Source organism: Oryzias latipes, chromosome 23, assembly GCF_053564925.1.
Source record: "Oryzias latipes strain Hd-rR chromosome 23, Olatipes_Hd-rR_3.1".
NCBI lineage: Eukaryota > Metazoa > Chordata > Actinopteri > Beloniformes > Adrianichthyidae > Oryzias > Oryzias latipes.
This window is the reverse complement of record NC_136259.1, coordinates 2,207,244-2,220,731: the sequence shown is the minus strand read 5'-3', so window position 1 is coordinate 2,220,731 and position 13,488 is coordinate 2,207,244. Positions and strand designations below refer to the sequence as shown.

At 38.6% G+C, this 13,488-nt stretch overlaps 1 protein-coding gene and 1 long non-coding RNA gene across 5 annotated transcripts in view; one reads left to right on the top strand and one right to left on the bottom strand.

Moving 5' to 3' along the window:
• Positions 1 to 13,488, top strand: part of tafa2 (TAFA chemokine like family member 2) — a 98,177-nt gene that overhangs the window by 53,637 nt on the left and 31,052 nt on the right. For 3 of the 4 annotated variants that reach the window (XM_023952222.2, XM_078941758.1, XM_078941757.1), the window contains one exon: positions 10,440 to 10,543. In XM_023952222.2, coding sequence (XP_023807990.1) covers positions 10,441 to 10,543 — 103 coding nt within the window. In that variant the 5' untranslated portion in view covers position 10,440. Of the gene's footprint in view, positions 1 to 9,180; positions 9,413 to 10,439; positions 10,544 to 13,488 lie in introns of those variants that run through there. The other variant, XM_078941759.1, reaches the window with a different exon arrangement.
• On the bottom strand, positions 9,673 to 10,087 carry LOC144989379 (uncharacterized). Its single transcript, XR_013653525.1, has 2 exons — positions 9,891 to 10,087; positions 9,673 to 9,735 (listed from the first exon to the last, which is right to left on the bottom strand). It is a non-coding gene; the product is annotated as an uncharacterized LOC144989379 (long non-coding RNA).

Genomic DNA, 13,488 nt, shown 5'->3' with positions numbered 1-13,488 from the left:
TAAGGACCTCTCCCTGCCCTGGTGTTCCACAGGGCTTTGTTTTTGACCCCTTTGTGAGTAGAAGAACATTGTCGTCAAACATAGGAGTTCATCAGTAAGGCATTACATATGGGAAGACACTTCTTTATGTCTTTTCTACCAGATAACATGTGGTAGAAATTGTATTTACATTTTTGAGCGTAACATCTTTCATAAATCGGTGACTTTATCGTATTAAATATCGTTCTTTATCAAATATTTCCAGTCCGTTTAAACTTTCTTTGACTAGATTTCATGTAGGATCCATTTTCTCTTAACATTACCCAAAGCGGGAGCTACAAATCATTTAAAGTTCTCAGAACTGGTATTTTTTTAAATATAGTAATACATTTGATCCACCATGTCTGCAGTTTAATTAGCCGCATCTTCATAACATTACAGAGCCAGTGACAGCCTTTTATGCAGAGCAGTACGTGGGAACAACTGTTGCTAAAAATCCAGTAGAACTCCTGCTGCTGTCTGGAAATAAAACTGTATTTTTTTTCAACTTGTTCTGTCCAGCAGCTGAGCAGGCAGGTAAAAGCTGAAGGCCTTGGGTGTTGGACAGATTTGACTTAATTTTTGGGTGTGAAAGGTTCTTCTTCTGTTTCCTCACAGACTCTTCTCTACGCAACGACAGGTAACTATTGGTTTGTTTTAAACCCTCATGCAGTCCGTTCCATAAATCCACACCACAAATCGATGAGCACATTGTCTTTTTTGTTGTGCGAATGCTCTGCTCAGCTGATTTCTTAAGTTGTAACTCCTATCTCTGTTGTTGTAAGTTGATTGGTAGTTAGTTATTTCTGGCTTTAAACGTAATGAGCCCTGCTGTAAGTTTCACTAGATCCCATAATTTCAATAAAGCCGACTTTAAAGATAGGGCGTTTGTGTGTGTCCCATAATCCATGCGGTGAAATATTCCAAAAGCTTTTTTCTGTCAAATGTACAAACACTGTAGATTTGTTTTAGAAGTATTTTACCAAACTTCTAACGCTGCACCTCGGGGGGAGGAGCCACTTGGCAGTGGTTGCTGCATGGGTACGGGCCCCTCCCGTCCCGGTTTTGATTGCACACAAGTGTGTGTGTGTGTGTGTGTGTGGGGGGGGGGGGGGGTGCAGCAAATGTTCCCCCCCGCCAATTTTAACTGCACACTTAGTACACACACCCTTTACCCCACAACAATACTCACTCCAACACACACACAAATAAAGAGGAAGGGGGGCCTCAGATCTTCTGTCCCCTACCCCTTCTCTGGTGGGGGGAACCAGGCCCTCCCTGAGTTCTCTGGCAAGACTAAGACCCGGGGATCACATTACATTTGAGCCTGGGGGAGTCCGTGTCCCCGTGGTGTGGGTTCTGGTCCTTGCACTTGAGTGCTGGGTCGGTGATACGATTCGTCGCCGATATCGGTTCATTTTGAACAATCCAGTTCATTGACCTAAAAGGAATCCAGGACAACTTTAGCCAAAAATTCAGAGCCCATACAGGTCAACCCCCATAGTGTTGCATCTGACTACACCCTTAATGAATGGCGTTAATAGATTATATACCATGGTCTGGGTGAATACTTCATTCTGATTGGCTGCTGGGTGTGCATTGAAGAGTGATAATCCACAGTGATAACCGCATGCCTAAAAAAGTAGTTCCAGTCACATATCTTAAATGTTCTACACCGGCTTTTTTAAAGAAAACCTTTAGCTTCATCATCTGGACAAAAACAAGGAGTAAGAGGAGAACTTTCTCTCTGATCTGATGCTTTATTTAACATATCGTGATCATCAGCATATATATCGCTTTATATCGCTGAACTTTCACCGCTCCACGTAACAAATAGTCCACTTTTTGTAATAAAAATTGATCTTAACCGAAAAAATAACAGAATAAAGGACTAAAAACCTGATTGACAGGTTGACCATGATGTAAATGGGTTACTGGGCGACGAAGTGTGCATTTGCAGAAATTAACGCACTTCTGGCTTTCACGGCGTGCATACATTTCTGATAATGTACACTTCATTGGTCATTAACCCTTACTTAACTCTAAAATTTACTTTAAAGGGCCTGTATTACGCTATTTTCTAAGCCTTTCAGGGTGAACTATATAAATATATATGATCATTTCTTACCTTTGGCACACTAAAGGACACATTTTTATGAGATATACGTTGTTTTGAAGCCCCTTTTCTTACCCTGAAGTAACACAATCTCTGAGGCCCCGCCTTCCGCTCCTTGTGTAGTCATGACGTTTTGGATTTGGAAATGGTTTATTTCCAGCAATCAAATAAGAATAGTACACAAAAAAACAACACAATCATCAGTTACACATTCATACAATGACCTATCAAACTTAGGATGATTAGACATATTAATAAATATTGCTTGAAAGGGAGTGGAAGGAAGTGAATTTATATAATCCCACCCCTGTTCTACCGTAACCATTTTATTACATGATTTATCATTATCCGGTTCCTGGCTTTTATCAGACAAGATTAAGAATCCTAAAATATCAATAAAGCACATGACAAAGATGAATTACTTAATTGTTATGCAAAAATAACTATTTTAGAAATCAACATGGCAAATGCAGATCAGTTATTCAAAATATATGTAGATTATGTTACTTATAAAAGTCATTCATATGATTAAAATAATACTATATTAGTAAAATAGACATAACACTGTTTCAAAAATCTTAATAGCAATAAATGCTCAAATATCAAAGTTAAAATATGTGCAAAATTACATTAAGAAAAAATCATGAATTAATGTTTCAATTTTTGGAGCAAGTGAAGTAATATCATTAGAAATCAATCAATTTAACCATTTTCAATAATTGATTAAGCTATTTTTCATTTTTTTTTTATAATAAGGTAATGCTGTGAAAATAAAATAAGATAAAAAAGGGTCCATAATCTGTCGATTGTCCAAGATTAGTATTGCTTTTTCTGCTGATTAACAGCCGTTCTTCTGGGTTTAAACAACGTTTATAGTTCTCTTTGCTGTTATGTCTGCAGACATTAGATTAAGGTCCATATACTTCTTCAGCTGATATCAGCGGCCCTGAAAGTTGAGGTCAAATTATCTGCAGGTCAGAACTTTGCTGAAAATCAGGGTCACTTCAGAATTTTGGAGAAAATGATGAATCCACGTGTCATATTTCTTGAAATTATTTGGCTCTTTGATTTATTACTCCATGTTGTTTCAGACGTCCGTGTTCAAACACTTCTCAAAATCCTTCATGGTGTTGACAACCAGAACCTTGGACCGGTCCTCTGGACCGAGTGGTTTGACGTAAATCCTGCAGCCTTTAACCCAAGTGTTCTCAATCTGCTTACGCTTCCTGAGAAGCTGTGCATGTTTGGAGATTTCAGCATTTCTTCTGGTCAGATCGTTGTTCAGATAAGCAGCAGATCCCTTCAGATTCCTCCTTTGATCCATCAGAGCTAGCTTGTGTTTTTGATTCACAAACCTGATGAGGATCGCTGGTTTATCCGTCTCCTTTCTCCTGTGGAGCAGGTGGCAGGTCTCGATGGTATTTAGATCCAGGGAAATCCCCTTTAGACGTGAGAAATGATTCCACTTGGTGTTCAAGAGTCTCTCCACTGCTCTCCGTTTCAGAAGAACTGCTAGCATTGCTAGCGTTATTAGCATTAACAATGCTAACTCCAGCTGAATTTAGCTTTGCCCGAGGTTTGATCAGTACTCCAGTGAGAATGACATTATTCATCCTTACTTGTTGTTCCACATCCTCCAGTCTTTTCTCCAGAGTGTCGACCCGGTTTTCTCTTTGATCGTTTTGAGCCCGGAGGCTCCAGAACTCTTCCATTAGCTCCACGAGAGGAGCTATCTTAGCGGTCATTTGTTCCATAAAAGGATACAACGTACCTTGAATATCATGAAGAATCCTTTTAAGGTCTTCGTAGTCATGAATTTTCTTAGGGGCCATGGTCAGCTCTTTTTTTTTGGGGTAAATCAACTTTTAAGTCACTTGAAGATAGTTGTGTAGACGTGAGTCACACGCGTCCGTGCTGTAACCCGGAACCGGAAAAAAAATAAAAATAAAAACCTAGATGTGGCCTCGGCAGCGTGTCGGTGTTTTGCCCACGAAAACAAACTTTTGCCAGCGTTTAGCCAATCACAGCTAGCACCACGGAAGAAGCGGGTGGGTGTGTTAGCACGGGGCGGACTCTTCCTGGAAGAGGCTGTTCCTCACTTTGTGTCATCATAATGTGAGGACCCACACGTTTTCATGGGTTGGGAGGAGGTCGTGCTCAGATATCCGTGAATGGAGCAAAATATCACTGTGGAGTTGTTTTTCGAGAGGATCTACCATTATGGAACAATAAAAAGCCAAAAACAGTGACTTTACATGATATAGGCTCTTTAACATAACCATATGTAAATGCTACATATGCAGACATTTTCCCAGTTACAGTGCTGTAGAGTTTTTAGCTTCCGTAGTCTTCTCTGTATTTATATGCATTGCTTTATGGACGATAACATATAAACTGATGAAACTGGTCATATTGGTAACAAACTGCACAGACAAAGTCTTTAAAGTTGTTTAAGTCTTGTGCGTTTTATCAGCAATAATGGAAAAACTCAAAAATCTTTAAGTATTTAAGTATTCTGCCTTCATTTTAGCGCTTTGAAATTTTACCTAAAATGTAAAGCGCATTCTAAATAAAAAGTATTATTATTATTATTATTATTATTATTCCTGTTGAATGCCCTGAAAATACCAGTTTGCTCATGGAAGATGAAAGTCCTGGAAGTTTCTCTGTCTCGTCATTTTGTTCTTTGCCAGCAACATTTGCTATTAATAGGCCAAGGTTGATAGAGTCGCTAATGAAAATATGACAGGTCTGCAGAAGCCCATCAAAGTACCAAAATAAATGACACAAATGGGACAACAATCAGCACAGAGGCCAGACTCTGCTTTGACTCCTCCATTTCATTCATGTGTTCGGCTTTCTTTTCTCACTAAACCAAATAAGCTTCACTTTTCCTCAAATACAGGATTTTCCAATGATGACAGGCATTGAAAGCCTTAAAAACCTTTAATCTCGACAAATAATTACTTCTGATAGTAGCTAAGATTTCCCTTTTTCTGTTGAATTTGTGATAAAAAGATGTTTTGTTTATTTATTTGGAAAAGGTTTTTTGCGTTTCTTTGAGTGTCAAGACGTTTTTTTGTGTATTTATACAATACTAAAAAGGACATTTTTTTAAATGGTTTTAATATTTAGATGGTTATAAATAAGCTTAAAAACATCAAAGTTTGCGTAAACACATACCAAAAAGCGTTCTGAAGGACTGAAACAGGAAGCCGTTCCATTCCATTCACATACCCAGAAGTCCATTTGCCACCTTACGTCAGAAGACCAAAGCGGAAGGTAAACAGTGTTACACGCACCCCCTCCTCCAGATGAAACGTCCCATTTCATCATAAAACAACAAAGAGGGATGAAAATGTACGTACATTTACAAGAAAAGGACTTGTAAATTTATGACTTCATATCTAGAGAATTTACGACTTTAAATCTCGTAAAAACAATGTTTTGGTGGCCCTAAAACTCAGTCATGGCGTAAAATCTGAACTACCAAATAAATAAACGTGTAATATTTCTTAATTAAGATACTTCTGTGTCTTGCCTTCCCACATAGTGTAGAAAAGGGCCAATCCACTCTGCCAGCAGGAAGTGGATTGTCTCAAACGATTCCGGTTTAGCAGCAGTCTTTCCTTTCGTCTGCATCTTCCCCACTTCGCTATACATCTCATGTTTGCTGCTCTTGGCCATCATCTACATATCATTATGTGTTTTTCTGAGGGGCCTCTTCTGCGGAAGTGCATACATTATGCATAAAATAATATGAGACCTAATTAAAAATAAACTCACAGCCCTTGTAGACAAAGTCAGAAATGCAGTTTGATGTTCTAAGTGCATAAAAACTACTTTGAAAAAAAAAAAGAAATCTGAATTATTTCTATTGTTCATCGTTTATTCATGATGATGTATTTTACAACTCAGGCTAATCCTACATACTTTTTACAACATTTTTAGTGATAGATGTAAATGTGCATTAAAACTATTTAAATTAACTCTGCAAAAGGACGTTTTTAAGCTGTTATAATCTTAAAGAAATAGGTTCCAGAACCAGCCATGTTGCTTCCAGGCAAACAGGCTAGTTGGCAGCTCTGGTGGTTTTGCCTGCAGCCATGTGACTGTGAACAGCAGGCTGAGATGACGACGACGACCGAGTCAAGAAAAAAGGCTTTCCGACTGGAACACCAACACCGAGATGTGGTAGAGACAGCAGGGTCACCTGTCAGAGCCTTTGCTGACTGGAGAAACACATTTTAATAGCTGGCAATAGACACTGAGAGAACAGATTCTGCTTGAAATGTTTACAAAAAGGAACTTCAGATACTAAAGGTTGGTTTTCTAATGCATCTGAAAGTGTTCGATGGCTCCTTCTTTAGCGTTTCCATCAGCAGTTTTTAACCTCTTCATGAAAAAGAGGAAACTCTGTTATAAAACGTATATTTATGTTGGTGGCAGAAATAACCTGGAGATTACAATAGTAACTAGAAGGAGCTGCATTTCCAGAAGAAAGTTCAGTGTTGAATGCTATATTGCTGAATGTAAATGAAACTTTAAGGGTAATGACTGGCAAAGAAAATAAAGAAATACAGAAATGATCCTGGATATCCTGGAAAATCTAGAAAGGTTCAAGGATCTGAAGGAGCAGAAGTCATAGCTGGAAAAATCGGAAAGAGCTGAACGTTTGAACAGCTGAACGGTTAAAATAGCTGAAATTTAGATGACGCATTTTTCATTTGGACCCAGCCTTCTTTCTGTTCTTGTGACGGTAATTTATAGTGCAGAAAAAAAAACAGCACCTGTTGGAACATTTTCTTTAAAAAAATACATTTTTAAGGTTCTTTATACTTAATTTCTAAAAAGAGAATTCTAATCCAAAACAAGAGATTGAAAAATTGTTGCTACATAATTTCTGTTCAAAAAGCAGTTTGATTAGTTGTTCAGGTCTTTCTTTAAATCATTCTTTAAACAACAGAGCTCTCTTTTATTCCTTAAACCGTTCGACCCCCCCCCCACCCCCCCACCCCCCACCCCCACAGCGCAGTGACTGCTGCTCCTGGTTTTTAGTTGGAAAATCCCGGGTTCCACTGGAATGACATTGGGCATCGGAGAAACAGCTAAACACCAAAACACACCTTCAGTGTACGCTATCACAAAAGGTGTTACGCATTCAAACACACTTGTGTTGTAAAGGAGCGTTCTTTATCCGTTTTGTGTTGATCCAAACATCAGAACGAGTAATGATCTGAATCCAAATGATCCAAAAGATCATTAAAGACATTTTTTGTGACTTATTTGATTCTTATTAGAGACTATGGGGTAAATAACTGTCTACTCTGCAGGAAAAAGACTGATATCCAACATTTGGTTTTGCATTTAACGTGTGTTTTGAATATGATTTGTCTTTGTTGTCTTTCCATTGTCTTGATAATCACATTTCCTGTTAAATTACTGTCAAAAATAGGAAAAAACAAATGTTGTACTCATCCTTTTGCCAAATTGTGCTCAGCGTTGTCTATATACATTTATTTGACAGCTATCTTATCCACACAAAAGACTTTGATAAAAATGACCATATTGTTAATATAGACTGCAGAGTTTCTTTTTTTATTTTTACATTTTTGGTTGGTGGCGTCCCATGGGATTTTTATCAAGGAAAAAGGGGTTCAAAACAGTTAAAAACACTGGTGTGAAGGAAGCAGTTCACTGTTTCATGGACGGGACATTTGGATCTAAGGGCTGATGATGAAGAAGGCGGAGAGCGAAACAGATGCTGGGGAAACCGCCGCAGCGATGACGGCGTGCGCTCTATAGGGGACAGCGAGGGGCCTCTGTGCACAGCAGCCAACGAATGATGCTGCCGCGCTGCTGACCCGTTTTTCACACAAACTCATTTAAGTAAATTGCTTGGAGATGGTAACTGGCCACCATTTCAGCCCAGCCTCCAATTCTGAGGCTACGTCCGTCCCAGTGGACATCACACTGATAACGTGATGTTTGAGGGGAAAAAGCACACGCTTCAGTCGTCCAAGGTTACCACGTGTTCCCGGTTTGAATGATTTGGCCATAAACATAATAGATCCGTGAGTAAAAGCGGAACACTTTACTATTTTATGAAGATGTGGTGTTCTCGGATGTTACTTTGTGCAGCATCGATGAATAAATAAAAATGCAAATGCAGTTTTCTTTTTGCAGAATGTCTTACTAACACCCTATAAATTCATTTATAATGCTTGTTAATGTGTTAACAAAGCTTGTTGAGGAATCTTAATATAAAGCGTTACCATCTTTTCAAAAACTTTTTTATTTTCAATTCGGCTTTAAACAGAAAAAAAGCTTTTGTTGTTGACTTTTTTAACCAACGTTTGGGTGATCAGGAAGACGAAATATAAACCAAAAACAGTTTTTAAGTGAAACAAAGACAAGAAAAGCAGATGTTTAGCCTGGATATTTAATAAAGCATGATTTCAAATTAGATTTAATAATAATAAGCTTCTTGAGATTACATTTTTTTGTTTTGGTCCAGTTTTTTTCTTTCCTATTTCGTGGGAGACAATAGCTGCATTTCCAGTGACTATGAAATTGTGCAAATTTGATTTGATTTGATTGGGATTTTGGCTTCTTCATTATTACTTTAATTCTTCAAAGTGCATGGCAAATCTGTCTTCTCCGTTGGTGCTGGAGGCATGAATTCACACTCATGGGGCTGCTGTCTTGGCTGTTTAGGAGTTACTCCATTATGATGCCGGCGCGGTTCTGGGAAACCTAACAAAACCTTGACAAAGGTCATGTTGGCTCGGCAAAAATAAACTTAATTACACAAATCATCCGAGATCCCGGATGAGGTTAAGGCAATCTATATGTCAATGTGGCAGGTGGATCAGAAGCAAAAGAGGTGCTAAATAAGGCGTAAATGCAGCTTGTAACACTGTATGCTCCGGCCATGTGATATCAGGCCCTTTCCAGTAATTACTGGATCCTCACGCTGCCTTGTTTGAAATCTGATCATCGCCTGTCAGCGGCGACACGGCGTGCCAGATGGTTTATACAGTGTGGCCTTGGCTCCACTCATTAGCAGGAGGGAGTGTGTGGGAGACGGTAGGGGGACGGATTAGCCCCCGTGGTCTGATCTCCTCTCTGCTGGAGAACCGTTGAGCTCTCTGGTGTCACAGAGGGTCTTCTCCTTCTGTCCACTCAGTTCTTTGATTTAAAAAAACAAGGGTTAAAGCGACAGATTCAAGGCGCAAACAAAGGTGTTGTTGGATCAGGAAGGACGGGGGGAGATAGGTAGGATTTTCTTTGGAGGAAATCCCCCAACTTTATTCCAGGAAAATGTTCAGTTCACCATCGCCTTTTTGTAGTTTTATTTATTCACGTATGACATGGTTGGTGTTTTGTTAAAAACTGTCTAAAAAACGACCTCCGGCTCCTGAATTTGTTGTTTGAAGTTGCAGTTTCTGATTGAGATACGCACATTTCTAGTTAAAAGAGTTGAAAGTTTTGTTTCTAATCTTCTTTCATTAGAGCTCAGATGCTTTTTTCGTACTGGAAGGTGGATGATCGCTCTACAAACCTCTTTGTCTCACCCGGTTCCCCTGTTCAGAACATCCCTGAGGAAAGTCTAGATTCACCATTTTTGACTTTTTTTGATTGATTTCAGAAATGACTATTATAGTGTTATTATATACATGTGTCTATATTCAGTACAGACATCTTATAGAATATAAATCACCCTTTAGTTCCACTCTAGATGGTACCTACATACCTTAGCCCAAACTCTGTTCTTCACTGAGTCGAGGGAGGATGCAGCTCTTCACATGTTCTTCTTTTATGTCCCACTGGAAGAGTCCTTGTTTTGTTCTCGGAGTCACTTTGGTCTCTGGGGACGTCTCTGTGTGGTCTCTGGGTGTCTCTTGGGACGGTTGTCCGGTATTCCAAGTCTTCTCTCATTATGAACCTCAATTTACCTATAATTTAGAGGCAGCGTAAAAAACACATTTTCTTACCGTGATAGTAATCAATATAAAGGTTTGTTTGAAAAGAATTATTAATTTTGGTCCGATTGGTTTATTCCAGCATCAAAAACAAAAGTAAAAAAGAAAGAGAGAAAAAAATATAAATATAGTTTGTTGTATTATTTAGGATTTTAAATATTACATTGATTAGAAAGTAATTAGAAGAGCATAATGCTAACATCCTGACATAATTACTCCTAGTCATAAATAAATCTTTGCCCCTTTACATAAATCAGTAGTGAAAAAGGTCGTTGCTGGTCCTTGTTAATGTGATGTTGTGTTACTTTTCTCTTTTCCAGAATGAGTGAACGATACATGCAGATCGAAAACAAAGCAACTCTACTTCTAATGGTGCTTGTGATGAGCGTCTGGGAGATGTCTAGACCAGCAGAGGGAACAGCAGGTGAGCCTAAAATCACTAAAACAACATCTGGTTTGGCTGCCATCATCCCTTCGCTCTCAACAGTCCAAATTTTAAACAACAACAAAAACCTTTCCTAGGGGACCTCAAAGCCAGACAGGATTGTTCTTCAGAAATGGGCATTTGAAAGGACTGAACTCCAAAGTAATAATACTGTCCTAAGAGCAAAAGGAATAACACCTGCACACCTTTACGTGTAGCATTTAGGCGTGATCATTAAGGAGCACCTCACTAATGACTAGAGTGCGGCATAGGGACGCCACACCACAACATCATTCAGCATCATTTGTATGTCGTAAGTACTTGTAACTTACATTAGTCTTGACAATACATCACGATACACTTATCCTGATATTACGCTGGTCCGTCTGCTGTGCATCTCAGTTGCTTTGCTGCGCAATATGAGGAAAACACACGATATTAGTGATCAATATAGCCATGGCGATTTCAGGTGCGATACAGGAAAAAAGAGCAAAATAACCAAAAACATCACTTCCATTTGGCTGCAACAGTTTATAGGTGTCAAAGTCATTGAAAATATGCTCCAAATGACCCTCGTCTACATAGGAAGCAAACATCTATTATAAAAGGCGTCCGTCCGAGTGGTCAAATGCATAAAGGGATTTATTTGATTCGTTAAACACTTCAAGCTGCCATAAGGTTGTTTCACCACATTTAAGGTAACCATTTATTGCAATTTTTGCCATCTTTTGCAATATCCGTATTGCACAGCTTGATGTCGCGATGACGATAAATTTGCGATTTATTTTGCAGGTCTACTTTGCATGTGTGTGTCACGACTGTCAGTTAGTTTACATTGCCTGTTTTGCATATCCGATTCGTTCCCCCTCCCCCTGGCTCTTGGAGGACTGGGTCGTCCTACCAATTGCATATTTAGAACTCTATAATAATAGTTTCTCCCACTTTGAGGCCTGTTTTCTGGCATATTTTCTGTAAATGAAAATAAACTGCAGTTTTGTACTAAATAGTTTTAATTGTGCTTTTCTTTGGCCTACAGTGTGCTAAACCCTTTAATAGCTGCGCTTTCGCCAAATAACACACTTGATTCAAACTAATGTACCTCTTCAACGGTTTATACAATTAACCGAATTCCAACGGATTCTGAAATGGACAAAAGCAGCTCCTCACAAATATGCAACATGACTGTATGGATTGATGGATGGATGGATGGATGGATAGAATTTATTCCAGACTTAAAGTCCAATCAGTAAAAAGGACTACACAGACCCACTACATAAAAAAGGCAAAGTGTCAAGAACACACAAGTTAAGAAGCAGTATATGAAAAATAACAATAGGTAATAAGAAATACAGTAAATAGGTTAAAAGGATAAGAATAAAAGAACAAAATAAAAACATGACTTAAACATACCACACCACAAACATTAGTTACAAGGACAAATAAAAAGACAGTCTCTCCAGTGTTTCCAGTAATTTCAGACCCTACATCAGAATCAGTCGGTTTCTATTAATTGTGCAAACACTTTACTACTGTGACGTGTTTACGTCATTTACGTACTGCCAACAGATTTTCTCCATTTTAGAATCAGCTGCTTTCCGTTGAAAGGGGAAACTCTTGACTAATAAAAAGTTACACATCAGCACAAAAAGCTGCTCTTCTCTTCTTCAGAATCCGTTGGCATTACGCTCATTGCATAACTGGACCTAAAGCTCCAATGTTAAAGTGTTGACGGTAAAACTGTGACAAACAGTACCAGTGCCCCACACACTTGGATGCATGTTTGTTAGAAACACATCATACGCAGACCTCAGTGACGGGTTATGGGTCCAAACCTGATTTATGCTGCTCCACCACATTCTGCCACTTTGACCTCCATGTTCAGTTTCTAATGGTGGTGATGCATATATAAATAAAACAGTATTTCTCTATTCAAACTGTTGTGAAGTTTTGTGAGTTCTGTTAAAAACAGTCAATCATAGTTAAAAGAACTCTTAATCTATTTGAGAATAGATCCAATGAAGGAACGCCTTGAGGCAGTGGCCCCCAACCCCTGGGCTGTGGACCGGTACCGGTCCGCAGGAAGAAAAAAATAAATACGCTAACTTATGTTATTTCTGTTTGGTTTATTCTCAGATACTGAAGAAGGTTTTACTTTGGATTCTGTTCACCACGTCTGCCTGTCTTGACGTGACTTTAAGCAGCTGCTAAGTTAGTGGCCCAAAGCTAAAAAGTGAATAAAAACCAAAAAATGTAACTATTTCGAAAGTTTCTTTCAGGAGATGGGAGTCCGTGAGGAAACCGAAGGAAGGTTTTCAACTTAAAAGAAACATAAAGCTGCTATTTACAGACAAAACCAGGAGTCTTCCTCCAGATTCGGATTTATTGATTTTTTGTGGAAACTTAGAAAAGTAACATTTCTGAATTTTCCTACAGCAAAGGTTATTTAGGGAGGCGTCTGTTAAGAAAATTTGGCGCAAAATACACAATAAATCATGATTTATGGAAAAGCAAAATAAGAGAAATCTTTTTGCTCTGTAAGATGATTTGATGCTGAGTTGAGTTCTCAGTGTTTTAATGGTCTATTAAAAAAGTCGCTTGTATTGATTTTTTTACAAATCCGAAACAACTTCTACGAATACACAACTTAGTTTCATTGAATCTTTGTAATCTGTAAAATATAAAACAATTGACTAATTTTCAGATTTTTTCAAACTAAATTTCTTCTAGTCGAATTTTAATTTGAACAATCGTTTTTTCAAAAATCGTAAGCTTAAAAATACTCAATGCAAACTTTGGCCCGGTTCGGACCGGTCCGTGAAAATATTGTCTGACGTTAAACCGGTCCGGGGCCTGAAAAAGGTTGGAGAGCGCTGCCTTCAGGGACACTGGGATGTTTGAGTGGCTTCAAAATTCTCTTGACTTCTAATTTACAGAAAAGAAAAACA